This window comes from Lycium barbarum, chromosome 3, assembly GCF_019175385.1.
Source record: "Lycium barbarum isolate Lr01 chromosome 3, ASM1917538v2, whole genome shotgun sequence".
Taxonomy (NCBI): Eukaryota; Viridiplantae; Streptophyta; class Magnoliopsida; order Solanales; family Solanaceae; genus Lycium; species Lycium barbarum.
Genome location: NC_083339.1, coordinates 126,473,596 through 126,494,527, shown reverse-complemented (window position 1 = coordinate 126,494,527; position 20,932 = coordinate 126,473,596). Strand labels below are relative to the sequence as shown.

Genomic DNA, 20,932 nt, shown 5'->3' with positions numbered 1-20,932 from the left:
TTAGTCCCAAGGGCTTTATGTAGTTATGACTGACTTGTGTCCATGTGTGCAAGCACCATCTCAATTGTTTCAGAATTACAGAAACACCCCCACCTTCTTGTTTGAATCTGTGGTGTCAATTGAAGAGCACATGACACTATGACTGGTTAAAAAATAAAAACAAATTGCACAGTTTGTCCTTCCTTCAAATGGGTTAGTCTTTAAATTTTTTACCTTCAAAATCGAACTTATGTCTAGCGAAACATAAGTTCTTTAAGGGATCTGACGTAACGCGTGATATATTATGAAGCAAAAATATAAACTTATTTCCCACAAATAAATTATTTGTGTTGAGGGCAAAAATTAGAAGACAGATCACAAAATCAGGACAAAAGTGCAAATGACCCAAAAAATAAGGGGGTTTGATTGAAAAAATACACATTCGAATGAAAGTTGTACATTTGCCCCAATACTCAACCCTTTGGGTCGTTTAATTGATGATTTTGACATTATTCTTTTGGGAAAAAAAATATTAATTATTAGTTGAGATAACATACACTCAAAAGAGTGAGACACTGAATTAAAGACTAGAAGTTGGTGTTAAGATACATTACATTTAAATTATTGAAATATGTAAATTTGAACTTGAATAATGTAAATCTTGAACTTTAATATACACGATAAAACAAACAAATCATTGAAAAAGATTAAACAGACCATAGAAATACATGTTAATTTTCCCCACCCCTCACCCCTTGACATGGTTACTTTTAAGCGAAGAGGGTCAAAAATGCCCCTCTATTTTGGAAAAAGGGCTAAAAATATCCCCCGTTATAAATTTGGGTCAAAAATATCCCTTCCGTCCGAATTTTTTTTAAATATACCCCTATCTTAACGGAAATCTCCATCATAACCCGATTTTATTTTTAAACCTACTACATACACAGAAAACTCATATGCGACCAACTTGTTCCTGAATCCTACATCTGAAGCCACTAGGCATAGGAGCGGGTAACCCATATGCGTTTTTTATTTAGTTGGGTGAGGTTTAAATGGAGCGAGTTTAAAAATGAAATCGAGTTATGTTGGAGATTTCCGTTATGACCGGGGTATATTTGAAAACTTTAATGGCGGGAGGGGTGTTTTTTACCCAAATTTGTAATGGAGGATATTTTTTACCCAAATTTGTTTTTATGAACTCTAGATATCAAGATTTGTTATAAAATAAAACCAAGTACTAGAATTAAGAATCAATAAAGGCACAAAGAGTGAGAGAAACGAGCAGTAGTACTATTTCTTTTCTTTTACTATTTTTGGGATGTATTTTCATCTACACCACATATGGCTATTTATAAGCCAAGTAAAACCTGCGCAAAAGAGTTTGCTACAGCACTGATGGCCACACGGCATCCACATATGCTATATTTCATTTATTCATGACACTCCCTCTTGGATGTCCATGTAAACAAAAATTTCTAGTGAAAGAAAAGTATTATACATAGTTATTTGTAATACACATTACTTGCTGCCTCATTAAAAACCTTACCAGGAAAACCCAGTGAGACAAAACCTTGGTTAAGGGAAAAATAGTGCAACGCGTATTTACTCCCTCTGTTGGAAACATCACTTAATGTCTCGAAGACGACGCATTCCAATCTTGTATATTAGCTTCTCAAATGTTGAGGTTGGTAATGCCTTAGTGAACAAATCTGCTAAGTTATCATTTGAGCGAACTTGTTGGACATCTATTTCACCCTTCTTTTGAAGACCATGAGTAAAAAAGAAGTTAGGTGAAATATGTTTGGTTTTGTCTCCTTTAACGTAACCTCCTCTTAGTTGAGCTATGCATGCAGCATGATCTTCATATAATGTTGTTGGAACATTCCTCTTCAAAGGAAGGCCACATGTTTCTTGGATATGTTGAGTTATTGATCTCAACCAAATGCATTCTTGACTTGCTTCATGAATGGTTATTATCTCTGCATGATTTGAAGAAGTAGCAACCATAGTTTGTTTTGTTGAATGCTATGATATAGTTGTACCTCCACATGTAAATAAATAGCCTATCTGGGATCGACCTTTATGTGAATTAGACAAATATCCTGCATCTACATAACCAATTAGTTGTGAATTTGATTCATCTGAATAAACAGTCCCATGTCAATGGTCCCTCGGGGGTATCTGAATATATGCTTAATACCATTCCAGTGTTTTCTTGTTGGGGAAGAACTAAATCTTGCTAATAAGCTTACAGAGACAGCTATATCTGGTCGAGAATTATTGGTAAGATACATTAATGCCCCAATTGCACTCATATATGGTATTTCAGCACCAACAAGTTCTTCATCATTTTCATAACGTTAAAATGGATCTTTATTAATATCAAGTGATCTCACAACCATTGTGGTACTCAATGAATGTGCTTTATCGATGTAAAATCTCTTTAAATTATTTTCAGTATATGTTGATTGATAGACAAATATTCCATTTGTAAAATGCTCAATTTGTAGACCAAGACAGAATTTCGTCTTTCCAAGGTCTTTCATTTCAAATTCCTTTTTCAAACATTCTACTGCCTTGGGAAGCTCTTCAGGAGTTCCAATAATATTCAAGTCATCAACATATACGACTATTATAACAAATTCTGATCCAGACCTTTTCATAAAGACATAGGGACAAATTGGGTCATTTTTATAACCTTTTTTCAATAGGTATTCGCTAAGGCGATTATACTACATGCGCCCTAGTTTTTTTAATCCGTATAAAGATTTCTGAAGCTTTATTGAATAATTTTCCCGGGGAATCTTTATATGCTTTCGACATTTTGAATCCTTGAGGGACTTTCATAAAAATATCATTATCCAGTGAGCCATATAAATAGGCCGTGACAACATTCATCAAATGCATACCAATTTTTTCATAAATTGCCAGATTTATAAGATATCTGAAGGTGATTGCATCCACCATAGGAGAATATGTCTCCATATAATCAATATCAGGTTTTTGCAAAAATCCTTGTGCCACAAGTCTTGCTTTATATCTTACTACTTCATTTTTCTCATTTCGTTTTCGCACAAAAATCCATTTGTACCCCCACTGACTTTACACCTTCAGGTGTTCGAACTATCGGTCCAAAAACTTTGCATTTTCCAAGCGAAGCTAATTCAACTTGAATTGCATTTGTCCATTTTGGCCAGCCATTTCTCTGTCTACATTCATCAACGGATTTTGGTTCAACATCCTCATTTTGTTGCATTATTTCATCAGCAACAGTATAGGCAAAAACATTATCGACAATTATATCATTTCGATTCCATATTTTTCGTGAGGAGACATAACTTATTGAGATCTCTTTATTTTCATTATTTTTCATGTACCTGAACCTCTTCCGAGGTTTTATTAGTTGTTATGTCTCGTTGCTCTTCTTGAGCAACCGCCTCCATATTATTATCATTTTGATTATTTGCTCTTTTTCTTTTTCGAGGATTTTTATCTTTTGAATCGATCGGTCTACCATGTTTTAATTGTGGTTTAGACTCATTTGCCTTAATTTATTGTCCTATCAGGACATCTACTCTAATTGGAGCATTAGCAGCTAGAATATGAGATTTGGTAATCCTTGATAGGTTAGTGAATGCATCTGGCAGTTGATTTGCAATATTTTGCAAACAGATCATCTTTTGAACTTCTTGTTCACATTGATTTGTACGAGGATCTAAATAAGATAGTGATAATGCATTCCAATCTATCTCATTTTTCAGCTGCTTATTTTCTCCCCCTAATGCTGGATATATTGATTCATCAAAATGGCAATCAACAAATCTTGTCATAAATAAATCTCCAGTCATAGTTTGTAATAGAAGGAGATTCATACCCAACATATATCCCCAACCTTCTTTGGGGACTTGTTTTTGTGCTTTGTGATGGAGCCATTGGAACACATACCGCACATGCAAATATTCTGAGATGGGAAATATTCGGCTCATAACCAAAAGTCAATTGTAATGGGGAGACTTTATGATAACTTGTGGGCCTAATCCGCACAAGAGTTGCTGCATGCAAAATAGCATGACCCCATACCGAAAAGGGAAGTTTTGTTCTCATAAGCATTGGTCTAGCAGTTAATTGGAGGCATTTGATTAATGATTTCGCTAGACCATTTTGAGTATGAACATGAGCAATCGGATGCTAATCAACTGTTATCCTAGTTGATATACAATAATCATTAAAAGCTTGGGATGTAAACTCACCAGTATTATCGAGGTGAATTGTCTTAATTGCATAATCTGGAAATTGTACGCTTAATCTTATTATTTGAGCAAGTAATCTCGCAAATGCCAAATTGCGAGTTGATAACAAACACACATGTGACCATCTTGTAAATGCATCTATTAAAACCATATAATATTTAAATGGTCCACATGGTGGGTGAATGGACCCACATATATCACCTTGTATACGTTCCAAAAATGCAGGGGATTCAACCCAACTTTAATTGTTGATGGTCTAGTAATTAATTTATCTTCAGAACATTTACCACAAGAGAATTTCTTGAATTGAAGAATCTTCTGGTTCTTCAAAGAGTGCCCTATGAATTCTCAATTATTTTGCGCATCATATTAGAACCGGGATGACCCAAGCGGTCATACCAAATAATAAAATCATTTGAATTAGTAAACTTTTGGTTTACTATGGCATGTGTTTCAACCATGCTTATACTTGTGTTGTATAAACCGGAAGAAAGGGCGGGTAACTTTTCGAGCACATAGTTCTTACCTGACATCATTCTAGTAATATAAAGATATTCAATCTTTTCATCATTTGTAGTCTCAATATGATAGCCATTTTGGCGAATGTCTTTGAAACTCATTAAGTTTCTTTGAGACTTACTACAATATAATGCTTCATTAATTGCCAAATTTGTTCCTCCAAATAATAATAAATTAGCTTTTCCAGAGCCTTCAATTAATCTTGTACTTCCAGATATTGTATTAACATTGACTTCTTTCATTACCAAATAAGAGAAGTATGTCTTATCTCTTAAAATCGTGTGTGTTGTAGCACTATCCATAAGACATACTAGATGATAAAAGCCCGTGCTAGCACGGGCCCAACACAAAAAATAGTAGCACACTTTTTTTTAAACTTCGTGCCTAGTCAAACTATGTCACATAAATTAGGACAGAGAGAGTACCTTTTAGTAGTATAATTATGGAATTTTTATTATAGAAAGTATTATAATTCAATAAATTGAAAATACCAATAAATTATTTTACTTAGTCCGCTTCTCCCATATATGACTTTCCTGGTTTGGTTCTCCAATTGAAAGATTTGAAATACACCTTCTCCTACCGAGTTTCATGCCATCATCTCTTTCTACTAAACAACACTGAAAAACATTTTCATGTGTCAGCATCTATTATAGTCTTAAATTTTTAAGTATAGACCAACTTCATCATTTTAAGAAAATATGTGTATACGTTTCTTAACAGTTTATATTTCGTCTTCTTGATGTTATTCCTCATTATTTGTGTGAGACGTATGTGTCTAAACTGTTACACCTCGAAAAATTTCATGTCGTTGTGCGGTGAATAGGCTAACGTAAGTTAAGGTGTATATGATGTCCCTACTAGTAAGAAGGGGTACTTAATGATTCTAATTAGGATTCCAAAGACGTTTGGGGAAAAAGAGAAGAAAGTTTGTTGGAGAAAGTTAAAGTAGAGAATATCTTACCCCGAATACAATGTACCAATAGGTATTCCTGGTGATTTATGGGGTTAGAAGTCGAACGGGTCGAATCGGCGAAATCTGAATGGATTCAGGAAATTCTGCAGACACCAGTCAGTGCCGACGGGCCGTCGACACGTCGACGGACCGTCACTGTGCATCGTCAACATGTTCCTACAGACTGAGATCTGCAGGCACAATTCGACGGGTCAAGTCAATGGATCGTCGACGCATCGACGGGACCGTCGACCCGACCGTCAAAATGTTTCTGCAATCAGAGATTCTCAGGTGTAAGTCGACGGACCGTCGACACGTCGACGGGTCGTCGACCCGCTTCTCTGGAACTTTTCAGTTTCACCTATAAATAGACGAGTTATGATTCTAATTTTCAGATTTCAGTCTCTCTCTAAATCTTGAAGGTTCTAGAAAAATTCTCTCATCATACCATCATATATCCAAGGGAAATCAAGGAGTAAACACCAAGAATTAGTAGAATCAAGTGAAAGGATAGTCTCTAGGGTTTGTGTAAACCAAGAATCTCTTTGGTGTTGAAGTGGGGTTTTCTTCAAGTGAAGTATTTACATCTAAAGTCCATTCCCACATCATCAAAGGTAAGTTTTATGCTCAATTCATGTTATTAAGAATATTGAGTACAAATATGAAAATAGTGATACTCTTGAATAATGACTTGACTTGAATAATAGTTCTTGACATGTTACGAGTACAATCTTGTGTTGAATAATACAAATGATGTTAAAGGAGTATTATATGAGAATGAATATGAAGGTGTATTATAGGTATGATTATGGATGATTTTGAAGATTGATTTAAGAAGTAAACAATATTTAACTTGAAGAATTTGTTGATTATGTTATCATGGGTGTTCTTATTGATGTTTGAGGGTTATCTTATTTTATGGAAGAAGTTGTCGAAACGAAGGAAATGTCATCAAATTTTCATTAACTCTTAGTTACTCTAGCTTAAGCTTAAGTATGTTTCCGATTGTCTAATCTTAGTACAAATTCTCTTGAAGGTAGAGTCGCGAGCTCGAAAGGCAAGCAAGTAGGCAATAGAGTTAAAAAGACAAAAAGGTATGTAAGGCTAGCCCTTCCTTCAAAGGCATGATTCTTATAGATTGTGATTTCTTTCCGGAAATTCTCATGACCTTCTTACATCCCAAAAGATGAAAGCTAAAGAGCATTAAGAGTTTCCTACGAGATAGAGATGGGATATGTTCTATGATAATGATGATGATAATGATGCTTTCATAAGTTTGATAGTCCTATTTTATGATTTCATCGATGTTACCTCTTGTTGTTGTCTCACCTCATGATATTAGCTCTCCCGAAGTGAGGCATAGCTATGATGATTATTCCATAATGTAATCGGAGGTTCCCGACCTCACTCCGATGGAGTTATAGCTTTTACTTGAGCTCCCATGCATGCCTCATATTATGTGTATGTATGATTACACCGCGCCTATATGGCCGGGCAGTCACCACTACGACAGGCGTCGTGGGCAGCTATGATGATGATTACACCATGTCTAGATGGCATGGGCAGACACCACTAGTGGGCGGCTTGAGAAGTTTACCCCGGACGCGAGCTAATGATGATCGCACCGTACCTATATGGTCGGGCAGTTTACATATGCATACATGACATGATGTTGTTATTGGTATAAGTTAGCATGCATGATTCTGCCTCAAGGGGCAAGCAGTTACAGTGATCTTCTCTTCTTATGCTTTATATATTTCTTTATTATGTTATCATGCATGCCTTACATACTCAGTACATTATTCGTACTGATGTCTTTTTCCTTTTGGACGTTGTGTTCATGCCCACAGGTAGACAGGGGGACGGTCCAGATCCTTAGGAGCCAGATCAGCTTGCACAGGAGCACTTCCCTACTTCGGAGGTGCCATTTGTTGATACATTCTCTTATGTACATATTCGGGTATAACAAGGTCCTGTCCCGTCCTTATGTCTCAGTTCTCTAGCAGAGGCTCGTAGATACGTATGTGTGGGTAGTAGTTGTCTCATAAATACATCAGTGTTTATTTTGTATATCATTTTTGCGGCCGTGAGGGGTTATGTATATATATTTGTATAGCCTTGGAGATTGTGTGTGTTCAGGTTGGGCATGATGATTAGCATAATGAGTGGTGCTCGATGGTCAGCTCCAAGTACCCGTCATGGCCCCTAGTCGGGTCGTGACATAAAATATACCCAAAGGTATAAGTTTTAAATCTTTTGGTTTTATGACTTCTTTAGCGGTTTTTGTGTTCAATTTAAATCGTTATTTCTTTTTTCCTGAATTTTTCTTCTTTAAATTTTCTCTAAGCGTACCTTTACCATTTTTTGAACTTATTATCATTATTTAAATGTCTTTTTTTATGTTGCAATTGTCTCCTACTTCTTCACGTGGACCCTATCTTATTTTTTATTTTTATTTTTTGCAATTGTCTCCTACTTCTTCACGTGGACCCACCTTAATTTTTTTAATTTCTACTATTATAGAAGAGTGGGCCCCATCTTATTTTTTTTTAATTTACTATTATAGATCAATTTAAATCGTTATTTCTTTTTCCTGAGTTTCTCTTCTTTAAATTTTCTCTAAGCGTACTTTTACCATTTTCTGAACTTATTATCATTCTTTAAATGTCCTATATTTTTTTTTGTTGCAATTGTCTCCAACTTCTTCTCGTGGACCCCATATTTTTTTTTTTGCAATTGTCTCCTACTTCTTCACGTGGATCCCACCTTATTTTTTTTTTTTGGCAATTGTCTCCTAATTCTTCACGTGGACCCCACCTTAATTTTTTAAAAATATTTCTACTATTATAGAAGAGTGGGCCCATCTTAATTTTTTTTAATTTCTACTATTATAGAAGAGTGGGCCCCACCTTAAAAAAAATACTTCTTCTATTCTAGAAGAGTGGGTAGACGACGATCCAACCCGCTCTTCTATTCTAGAAGAGTGGCTGGACGACGATCCAACCCACTCTTCTAATATAGTAGAAATATCATCGTAAATCGTAATTGATCTTGGGTCCAACTGATGATTGGGGAGATTTTCATATTCTTCATAAAAATAAAAGGTACATTATAAGAAATGTGAAAACAAACAACTTTAAGAGATTGCACTAGAAATGTAGAAACTAATAAGACATGATGTTTTAGGAAATACATTTAAGAAAAACAAACTAGTGACAAACATAAAAGTAAACAACTACTCTTCTCACAATATTATTCCCCAGTGAGGTGATCGGTTCTTTAGTCAATATCATCACAGAAGTCTTGAGCTTCTAAATGAGTAATAATTGAGAGGCTTTTAAAATCATCATCTTTATAAGCAAGATTTGCTTCAATAGCATCATGTTTATTTGAGGGAGCTGCTTCATCATTATTGCCTCCACATTATTTTCTCTCCCTTCGAGACTGATAAATCTTGACAAAATGATCGGGAGTATGACAAACACGTGCCCAATGACCTTTCATCCCACACCGGTGGCACATATTAACTTTACTTCTTGAAGGATTATTTTGAGAACCTTTATTGGTCTTTTGTTAATTCTCACCATGCTGACGATAATTATGACGTCTCCTTTCACGTTCACGTCCATGGCCACGACCACGGTAATTAATTTGCCTTCTTTCAGGCTTCTCATAACCTGCTGCTGCATTCACTTCAGGGAGTGGAGCAGACCCAGTGGGACGGGATTCATGATTTTTCATTAATAAAGTATTATTCTGCTCAGTCACAAGTAGGCATGAAATTAAACCAACATACTTTTTGAACCCCTTTTCACGGTATTGCTGTTGTAGCAACACATTTGAAGCATGAAAAGTGGTAAAAACAAAATCTCTAGTAAGTGTTCATCAATGCTAGTTTCTCCACACAATTTTAATACTGAACTCACTTGATGGATAACAGAATTATAATGAGTCACAATTTTAAAATCTTGAAGCCGAAGATGCATCCAGTCATATCAAGCTTTAGGTAATACTATCAGTTTTAGGTGTTCATGTCGGTCGTTTAAATTATTCCACAATTCAAGTTGATCTTTCGCAGTTAAATATTTAGTTTTTCCTTCATGGAGATGATGACGAAGGAAAATCATAGCCTTGGCTTTATCTTGACTTGATGCTTTATTTCCTTGTTTAATAGTATCCCCAAGACCTTTAGCGTCAAGGTGAATTTCAGCATCAAAGACCCATGATAAATAATTCTTTCCGGTAATGTCAAGTGTCACAAATTCAAGTTTTGATAAATTTGACATGATGAAAGCTGAAGCAGAAACTCAAAAATTACTTTTAGAAAATTAGAGCCTCATGCTGATAACGTATTATAAAATAATACAAGTACTAGAATTAAGAAGCAATAAAGGCACAGAGAGTGAGCGACACGAGCAGTAGTACTATTTCTTTTCTTTTACTATTTTTGGGATGTATTTTCATCTACACCACCTATGGCTATTTATAAGCCAACTAAAACTTGGGCAAAAGAGTTTGCTAGGGTACTGATGGCCACATGGCATCCACATATGCTATTCACCATTTAGATTAATTTTGTACATTCCACGACTCCAAGTGTAAAAGAGTAGAATTCCATATATTGACAATTTCTCTGTGGGTCTAAAATAGAATAGTGGTATGTCAATGGGGCAGGAGAAGGAATATTGCAAAGTTTATGAGCCTAAACTTGAGAAAAAATAAGCTGAAGTGACACGTTTTTTAGCTTGATTTTGGTGAAAGAATAAAGGTAAAAGTGAAGGTTCCGGTGCATCACTGAATTGAGAGCGAAAAGTTCAATTTCCTTCTCCAGATCTAACACTAACCATATTCACATACACACTCATATAAAAGAAAGCAATCAATTCATTGAAGTCGAGAAAATTGGCTAAGTAGTGTAATATATATATAGATTTAGATGAAGCTACTGAAGCTTGCATTTGCAGTTGCTTTGGCCTCTGGATTTGGAGCTATTCTCATCTACATCGCTGGTCTTTCCACTCCATGTACGCCTACATTATTTATTTATTTATTTATTAGGACTGAAAGAGAGAAAAAATAAAATTACAATTTATTGATATGTTTTCTTTGTAGATGGATCATATCATATATCAGATGAGGACTTGGAGGCATTACAGTCTCTACAATCTGGTTTCCAAAAGTGCGTGGTAAGTTGGACTTGTGGTGTTCTCATTGCTCTAATTAATTAAGCTCTGATTTGCCTAATGTATAGGTTAATATGCACTTTTTTTAGTTACTGCTTTTGTGGAGACGCTAGAAAATGAAGGTATCTTAGGCTTGATTTCTATATTTCTGTTTATTACTGCCATTGATAAAAATCATTACTGTTTAGTTACTGGTAGCTTGGATCTCTGGACGTTAAATCTTATCTAGCATAGCTAAACGTCTCTGATTAAACGTCCGCCAGTGTTGTCAAAGGCGCGCTTAAGCCCTGAAACGAGGCTCAGAAAATGTTGAGCGCTTCGCCTCGCTTAATGTGCGCTTTGGTGTCGTCATCAAGGCTCTAAGACATACCTTTCATTGGCAATGAGCGCTTCCTTAAAAGGCTACACTAAATATTGATATTTCACTTTACTTTTTTTTTTTTTCCAATTTCGTCTTCCATATATTTGTTATTCGTGATTATAATTATTAGTCTTGGACTAAACATATATATTTGTATTTTTTCTCCTTTTTTCATTAAAGCCCACGCTTTATTTGAGCTTTGCGCTTAAAGCCCCAATAGACCGTAGAGCTTTTTTGCATTTTTTCGTTTTTGATAACACTGGCGTCCACCAACCAGGGTGACGCAGCTAGTTTTTACCTAATATTTCATGTTAAATAACAGTACAAAGATCAGAATTTGTAGCTTGCTTTTTGTACCGTAGGGTAACGTTGGTTAAGCTTTGATCAGCATTTTTTACCTTTGTATCGTTAGTTTAGAGATGTCGGTAGCATTTCTTTTTTGATTAAGCATATGGAATAGCATTCTTCATAAGTTTAAGATGAAAGCTGAAGAATATGTTCTTGCTAAGTAAGCAAAAGTTTTCATTAATGCCCAAAATCCACACACTAAGGCAACATGTCAATACAAAAGAGATCCAAATCTTTACAATCAGCTTTCCTATGACAAGTCTATGAAATCTACCAGGCTATTCTCATGATACATAATGCAATTTACACCAGAGAGCTAACATACTAAGCCACTTCAACTTAAAAGCATGTACAGTCGCAGGCTTTCCTTAAAAATATCTAAAGTTTTGTTCCACAAAACCCAAGCAATGCAGGCTGGTAATCTTCCTCCACATCCCTTCAACTCGTATCTGAACTTAGGACCATACCTGCAACAGAGTAAGTTTTCAAGTGACCTAGGCAACACCAATTCAACTCCAATAATTTCAGAAAGCGTACCCAAAATTGGGCTGCCACTGGGCAATGCAAAAAAGGTGTTCATTGCCCATTTATATGCTCCACATAGCATTTGCTGCATAATTTGCAGTCCCCTCCTCTGCAAGTTCCTTTGTGTCAAGCAGGTATCATGCACCATTAACCAACTGAAGCAAGCCAATTTATGAGGGCCATTAGTCTTCCATATCATTTTCGACACCCATTATAAATCTGAGTCCAGCGGTGATGAGGCTTTGGTAGCAAGACTTCATAGTGAACCTTGCACTACTGATAGCAGTCCAGGCCAGTGAATCAGGTTCGTCTGAGAGTGCACTAACCTGCTCCAATCTTGTAGCTATGCTCTCCGTTTTTCAATCAACGTATTCCTTCGAAAACTAACAGTCTGGTCATTCCAAGTTCTGCACTGAGCAATAGTTGCTTCTCTCTCTGCTGCAAAGCTAAACAGATCTGCATACTTCAGGTTCAGGGGAAGTTGAAAAAGATTAAGTATACTATTCTGTGCATAGTTTTCATAGTTATGCTTATTCCCCTTGGCGACTTCAGCTACAAAAATAGTGAGGATTTACTTTGTTCTGGTTATTGTGTTTATGGTTTATATGTAATGACTGAAAGGAGATTACTGTACTTTAGCTATTAGATCTTTAAGACTGGTTGAACGCATATCTCATCCTACATGTTTGTTGTATTAGCTAACTGGAAAGTGATGCAGAGTGCAAATGGGTTAGGTTTACAAGCTGCAAGTGGCAGGGACTACTGTGAGGTTATAATGAGGTTTCCCAGTGAAACAGTACCAAAGTGGGTAAGTTTTTTGTTTGTGCACTGCACCACCACCCCACCCCCCACCTCCCCTTCTTTCCGTATAGGTAACATAGGGCAACTGTCTTGGCTACCATGGTAGTTTAATCTTCATCATCATTCAAAGCATGACACATAAATCGCCTAATTCTCTTTCTTGCACGCGCACTTGATTTCCCTCTCACGTGATACTTATTTCACAAAATTGGACACTCTCAAATTTGTCGTTGAATATCCTCACCTAGTACCTAACCACCTTTTTTTTGGTTTCACATATAATAGAAAGATCCAAAAACTGGAGAACTTGAGGGCTTGTCATATGAGCTGAACTTATGTGAAGCTGTGGCTACTTGGGAACAGGTCAGTAAGTTTTTCACATGAACTGGATTTAATTTATTCTATTTGTGATATTATTGAAATTAAGATGTTCTGTTTCTCTGATTAGAGCATTTGCTTGATGCTGGCTTACCTAAAGTTTACAGCTCCTGTATTATTTTACATACTACAATTGATTTAAATACAGTGGGATGATTGCTAGGTGAGGAACAGCACCACAGTACTCACGAAGGAGTACATTGATGCCCTGCCAAATGGATGGGAGGACTATGCATGGAGAAGGATTAATAAGGGAGTACTTCTGTAAGTGTGATCTCGCTCTTGACCATATGGTTGTCGATATTGTTGGTACTATCACAGTCCTTAATTAAATATATAAGTGCATAATTAGCTGCATAACCATGATTGGTGTGATTAACTTTTGCTTCTCAAAGACAAATGTCAACAGTCACTTAACTATGTTGATTGTTCCTTGCTTTTTGATGTAATATAACCGAAATATTCTATTTGATCTTACAGCAGTGCGAAATATGTACTTTTTATATCGTATGGTTGTTACCTCTTAATGCTTATAAAATTTCTTCAATCTTTCATGAAGAATTTTACAATTAGCGTGAACTTCAACTTCCTGTAACTAAAAAATCTGGGAGGTTTGCTGATCTTTGTGGACGTATCACTTTTCTGGTGCAGGAACCGATGTGAAAATAGAACTCTTTGCATGGAGAAGCTCTCTCTAGTACTTCCAGAAAGACCACCATTGTTTCCAAGACAGTATGGTCGATGTGCTGTTATTGGCAACTCAGGAGATCTTCTTAAAACAAAATTTGGTGATGAGATTGATAGCTATGAAGCTGTTTTCAGGGAAAATGGAGCACCGATACAGGTTTTGCAATCTGATCAACTTCTCCTTTTCACTTGACTTTGTGTACCCCTAACACCTCCCTTCTTTATTGTTTTCACAGAACTACACAGAATTTGTGGGCTCAAAAAGTACATTTCGCCTCCTTAATAGGGGTTCTGCTAAAGCTCTTGACAAAGTAGCAGAGTTGTATGGTATTGGCACAATTACCATTTGTTGTAGGATTTGATCTTTTATTACATCATGCTAATATCTTAAATTCTACAGAAAGAGGAAAGGAAGTGTTGATAGTCAAAACAACTATACATGATATCATGAACAAGATGATTCGGGTGAGTACTTTCTTCTGCATTTGATATGCACGGACTAGCAAAATACATCATTGTTTTGCATGATGTGTATTAACATAGACTATAATAAAGAACTATCTACCAGTGTAGGAAGTAAGAGAATTTGTTCCATGAAATTTTATTTTCTGTTCTGGATCGTGGTGCACTTAACAAACCCATGGCCGAAGTTCACCAGCATGGCGATCCATGTTCATATGATAATGGTTAATTACTATACCCAGTATTGTTCTTTTTTTGGGGGGGTGCGGGGGTTGGGGGTTGGGGGTTGGGGGTTGGGGGAACTTGCTTAGAAGATTCGATGCATTTGCAACTTTACTTTATAGTGCCCTAATATTAATATTTTACATGGTGATACTTCTCATTGTTGGGTCATTTGTACTATTGTTAAAACTTCGATCTGTCAAAGTAACTAACATGGTCTTCCCTAGTGTCTTCACCTCACTTTATCTTTCTACATGTTAGTGCACACCTACTGACTTAATTATCATTTCACTTAAAATGTTTGCATTTTTGTATTTAATAAGATAATCCGAAATATTAAAGTGGTGCCACTCAAGCCTGCCCGATTAGCTGGTTTTCAAGAACAGATGTGCCTTTCCTCTATTTAATGCATATTACATGTAACTCTCTTTAGAAGATCATCTTTTACCTTAACCCCAAAAACCACCTTTCCTAGCATGCATCGCAAATACCTTCAGCATACACTAATATGAAGGAGCTTTCCTCTTTTGAGTAATATGGAGATATGGTTTCCTGTTCCCTTCTCTCTTCTTTTTGTAGGAATTAATTGAGAGATCAGCTTCTGCGATCCTTTTGCCTGTGAATTTGATTTTAATTTCAAGGTGCAAGGACATTCATACTTACTATAAGAGGAAAAAATTGGAAAAGAAATTAAGAGAGGGATATTAGAGTTCCAATCATTTGACTGAATCTTGGTAGGATTAGATATGTTATATGGTTAAAGGAAAGAAGACAACGGGTCAAATGGAATGTTTAGATTTGCATTATTTTGGAACTGAGAGTGTCATGCATGTTGCATATAACTATGTCTCTAATGTAGAATGGTAAGTGGTAACACAAGTATAATCATAACAGACTGTAAATCCCAAGCTGATTTGTGTGCTTTTGTTTGGGAAGGGCTATAACTAAGCCAAATCTTGGTGAGTTATTTCTGATCTCTAGTTTGGGAAGACCTTTTCCCTTTCGAAACAAAATAAAAACCAGAATATTGGTTTTGTTGTCTGTATACCTGAGATAGTTTCTGGATTATGTGCTGCTTGTTATTCTATAGCTAATGTATCTGACTCCCAAGTGCCTTCTCCAAACTCGATATATCTTTGGCCATGAGATGCAATTAAATTGTTTCGCAGGCAGACTGGAAATTATTTATTTACTCATATTTCCTCTTGTTGGAAGATTCTCAACCCCGTATTTCTGCATCAATAAGGTTGTTTCAGGCAGACTGGAAATTATTTATTTACACCTTCCTGTTTGGTATGTCTTTCTGTAGGAAGTTCCCATTCTCAACAAAGTATATCTTATGTTGGGTGCATCCTTTGGTTCAGCAGCAAAAGGAACTGGACTGAAGGCTCTAGAATTTGCCCTCTCCATCTGTGACACTGTCGACATGTATGGTTTTACAGTTGATCCAGGCTATAAAGAATGGTAAAATGAAGCTAAAACAACTTATGCCAGATATTCTTTGTTCTAAATATTTCTAGAACATAGTCATCACATCTTCCCTTCCTGCATACCTGATCAGAAAGTCTTCATATCATCACAGGACCAGGTACTTTTCAGAGTCTCGGCAAGGTCATACACCTCTGCAAGGAAGGGCATACTATCAAATGATGGAGTGCCTAGGGGTTAGTTATAACTACTTCTATAAAGATGCTAATCTGTTTCTTTTTCCCCAAATGATGTGGGCCTTTATTCCTGTTGCAGTATTTCATTATCATTACTTAAGTTGTTTTGATAAGTCTAAGGGGATGGAAGTTAGCCATACTAGGTACATAGTATCATTAACCACGTACTTGAATTGTAAAAGAAGAAAGTAAGCACACTTATCACTAAAGAGAGAGCATGGAGATCACAGATTCTCCAGTAACACACACTCAGAAGTACAGACCCAGCAGATACAACCTGGAGAAACATTTACACAATACTCCTGAAATAGGCAACAGGTACTTGAGACATCTACACCATACTCCTAAAATAGAAACAACTAGAAACATTTAGACCATACTCCTAATATAGAAGCTTGAAAGCAGTCATAGGACAGCTAGTAATACACCACTTGGATGCTTCCTCTTCCAGCTGTTGTTACTTTCTCTCTTTTAGCGTATAAGAACGTTCTTCATTGATATATTGCAAATCTAACATTTATCAATTTTTTAAAGCTTATTAAAATCCATTCCCCAATGCGAGCCCATCCAGATCGTGTTGTGAAGTGGTTACCCAGCCGCAGCACAATCACTGCTGCCCGAATTGCATCAGAGAAATTGCTCAGGTAAATGACTCTTTTTCCTGCTGTGGAAATAACTTTTAATGTCCACATCCAAATGTCGTTTCAAGTTTCTTTGTTCAGATTGTTTACCAATCTTGTTTAAACTCGGTTTGCATGTCCGTAGGAGGGTCGGAGCTGGATCAACCAATCTTTTGGCTACATGTTCCATAATCAAGAAGCAACAGAAAGGAAATGATGTGGACATGTCAAACCTTAGAAAAGCAGCTGTTGAACATCACAAATATGTAAAAGGCACTTCAATGTATCCTTTGGAGCACAATCCAGGACATGGCCAACTCTGCACAGTTCCCAACAAGTTGATAGTCAGAAAACTGAACTAACATGAATTCATTAGACCAGGTTTCAGGGTTATGCTGTGAAAAGCCTTGCGTTCATTGGGAAGATGGTCTGCTAACTTTATCTTTTGGTGCATTTTTTGACCACTCCGGTGTCTTCAGAATTTGCGTGCTTGACACCTGAATGTTTCGCCCAAAGTTGGTTTAAGCCTTGTTGACAAAGGCACGTGCAAGGTTAAGGTGGTTCTTACCAAATTATACGGGGGAGTTTTCTTTTGGTTTATGTATTCTTTTGGCGGCTTGTATGGGACTAAGATTTTTGCTTTAAGTTTGGCCCTTTCAAATGTATATCAGCAACCATCTCTCTTCTTGTGTTGGTGGTTTTAGCATGAAATGAAGAAGTCAAGCAGTAATTGACATCAGTTATGGATTAGAAAATTTTGGGGTCTCTGTCCATTGAATCGATGGTATCATTCAGCAAAATTTCATCTTGAGACATGAAATTCTCTTTTTTTTTTTTTTGGGTACTTTTTCGGTCCTTTCTTTCCCCTCGTCTTTTTCAGAACATACATAGTTGGAGTTCTTGAATTTATTTTCAATAAGCAGCAATGGCTCATAGCACTTCTGACGTATATAGTTGGAAAATATCCGATAGCCGGTTCTGAATAAGAAGCCAGTTATATAATACAGTACTTCCTAACTTACCACGTTGACGTTATCTGGCAAGAGAGTATTTACGTCCTCGCAAGGTCGATTCTTACATTTCTTTGCAAAAGAACTTAACTACTTCAGGCTGTGGGTCCCTTTATTGTTTGTTTTTATAAAAGGCAAAATTCATCCAATAAATCAGGAGATTTGGTGTCCTATTCCTTCATCGAGCTAAAATGCTATCACAAACACCGAGTCCATAAACGCTTGGAAAGTGAAAGTAAACTAGAGAATATTCATAATACAACGAAAACCATTATCTGTCCTGGATCATGTTTCACACCATCTGAGTTCTTTCGTCAAATCCAGAAGAAAATGAGAAATCATTTGCCCTTGGGACTCAAATTAGAATTTCTTGCAAGAATAGAAGCTGCAGTTTGCTGCCCTCTAAAAGGTATACAGGGTTCTGCACATTTTCGGATCACAAGAAGCAAATTAAAGATGAGATGAAGCACATTGAATAACAAAACAAAGTGGCATCTAAACAATCAAGTCCCTTTGAATAAGAGTTGCAAACATTCTGAAAGTCCGTATGTATGTGAAAAACAGAATTCTCAAAAATTCGTTACGCCTGTTTCCAGGACTTGAACAAACGAGATTCTGGATGAACACCCAAGATTAAATGTAGGACCTCCTAGGCATTGATTACAGAATAATCGGTAACTTGTCAGAGAAGCTTGTTTCGCTGATATTTATCACACTGACCAGCAAAATGCTCTCTCCCAAGCCTGTCCAAAACCAATCAAAGAGAAAGGAAGCATTTCCAATCGCAATTTCTGCAACAAAATGAAATTCATCCAAGGAGGTTTGGGAGGAGGGGCAGGCAGGGGAAGATGCCAGAAAGATGTTGTAGTTGTGTTTGAGTTCAGCCTCTGGATGTAGGTAACTGTAGTTAAATAATTTTTAAAAATATGGATTCATACTAAGTTTGTAAAAACTGTTCATGTCACAGAGGTTCAGTGGATGCAACGGTTATCCGCATTCACTGACCTAAAATCCTAATCTGTCTCGAGAGGGAAAGGGTTGGCAATCGTCCCAATTTGGGAGAGGACTGGCCCCCGTGCGTACGCATCTGTTTTCTTGTGAATGTCTTACAGGGGCAAAGGGGACAAAGGCATTCACTTCACCATCTTGTTGTCCTGCACTACTGGTGATGACAAGGCAACTGTTATGATGGTTAACAAATGACCATCTTGATCAGGAGGAAAACCAAACCTCATTTTCTAAAGAAGCATCATCAATATATGCAACTCAAAATGCTTTTCAGGGTTACTCTAACTCAAGTATGTAAATGTTTTTGTGTGGTTCATCATTCTATCTAAGGATTCCACAGCAACATTTCTACATGTCAATGCAGTTTTGTCCCGCAACTGTTTCATTTAAGCAAGAAATCTTGGGACATTAACCAGTAAGCTTAGAGTTCACATCACAACTGCCAACTCCCAAAACTTAAAAAAATAAAAGTCAGCACCACACGGTTCAGATATATAAGATCTTGACAAGGACATTCATAAGCACAAGAACACAGGAACTACAAACCATCATAAGATCACTCTCAGAATATTATTTTCACACAAGTGATGTAGACCGGACAATGTATGAAACCGCCAATAACCAAAATTCTGCAACACAATGTACAAAATTGGCTACTGAAACAAATTTAAGCAGACATTAGATAATGGTTGAAGGGAATGTTCTCTACAGCTCATTCCCATCATCATAAAATTATTTTACCTTATCATAAAACAAATGTTCTCTAGAGCTCCTCTTACTACAATAAATTAAAGATACAATTCACAATGCTGCAGGTACTTAAGAAAGGAAAGGATGCCAATGGCTCAACCCAAGATCATCTCAAAAGTAGCAGCAAAGCGCATTAGCAACCAAATAAGATCCGCTTAAATAAGACTGTGAAGTGAAGATTGGACATCAAATTTATAGGAAAACAGAAAGAGTAACTACCATTCGTTTTTTTGAATGATGCATATTTATTTTTCAGGTCTCAAAGCTTTGATCTATTTAGGACCAAACTAACAAAGATGCTACCAACAGTTAGAGCACTGTACACTACAAACCCAAGCTAGTATATCAGAATTGCACCTACACTACAAAGAAACACAAAATCTGCAAAATTGCGAGGTTAAGCTGCAAGTAATGCTAACGTCTCGCAAGATTTCATCAATAGGCGCTTACGAAGCTAACAAAAGCCCTACAAGGCCATACCCCTCCACTCTTTCTTTGATAGAAATTCACGAGAACCCTTTATTGAGGTTCTGAATTGAGCAATACATTTTCCTTCGCGATCCAACTGCATTAACTCCCATATCCTTAAGATCTTCCAATGTTAGCATTGGTAAAACCTCATCATCAACCTGATGAATCTCAAACAGTGATGAATACTGTCCAAGTCCCAACTGATTCAACCATACCTTAACCCCATTCCTCTCAGTATCAGTGGGGCCCTCCTCAGAAACCCTAGTTCCTACACTCTTCCTACTATTCACATTACCAATTCCTCTATCAACAATGTCAACACCCATGTTCACATTATCATTAATTTTGTTATTGTCATATGAATGAACGGGGCTATGTCCTGAATCTTCCACATCAGTAGTACTAAGTATTTTGTCATGTTTTTCACTATCATTAGCTTTGGAGGAGCCCCAACCAGACCTGATTTTCTTGGTTACTGTGCCTTTCTTGGATTTCAAACTCCTAATTTTCCAAGTCCTACTATCAATGTCAATACCCATGTTCAAATTATCATTAATCTTGTGATTATTGTCACAGGAATGAAGTGGACTATCTCCTGAATTTTCATTATTCTCCAAATCTTGAACATCAGTAACACTGACCATTTTATCATTAGCTTTGGTAGTCCAACCAGACCTGATTTTCTGGGTTACTGTACCTTTCTTGGATTTCAAGCTCTTAATTTTCCAACTACCAATAG

The 20,932-nt window shown here is 36.6% G+C and overlaps 2 protein-coding genes across 2 annotated transcripts in view; one reads left to right on the top strand and one right to left on the bottom strand.

Moving 5' to 3' along the window:
- The first annotated feature begins 10,316 nt into the window (after positions 1 to 10,316).
- LOC132632326 (sialyltransferase-like protein 2) lies at positions 10,317 to 17,774 on the top strand. The gene is made up of 12 exons (XM_060348211.1): positions 10,317 to 10,727; positions 10,816 to 10,889; positions 12,839 to 12,928; positions 13,207 to 13,284; positions 13,463 to 13,563; positions 13,951 to 14,143; positions 14,223 to 14,313; positions 14,387 to 14,451; positions 15,980 to 16,134; positions 16,253 to 16,334; positions 16,869 to 16,978; positions 17,100 to 17,774. Exons 1-12 carry the CDS (start codon positions 10,640 to 10,642, stop codon positions 17,314 to 17,316), a joined length of 1,344 nt encoding a protein of 447 aa, XP_060204194.1. The 5' UTR covers positions 10,317 to 10,639; the 3' UTR covers positions 17,317 to 17,774.
- A 1,702-nt stretch (positions 17,775 to 19,476) lies between these two features.
- The window catches only part of LOC132634132 (uncharacterized), a 1,999-nt gene continuing 543 nt past the window's right edge, over positions 19,477 to 20,932 (bottom strand). Inside the window, exon 1 of the mRNA XM_060350436.1 lies at positions 19,477 to 20,932. This exon is cut by the window's right edge and continues 543 nt beyond it. Within this exon, the coding sequence (XP_060206419.1) occupies positions 20,229 to 20,932 (704 nt within the window). The 3' untranslated portion in view covers positions 19,477 to 20,228.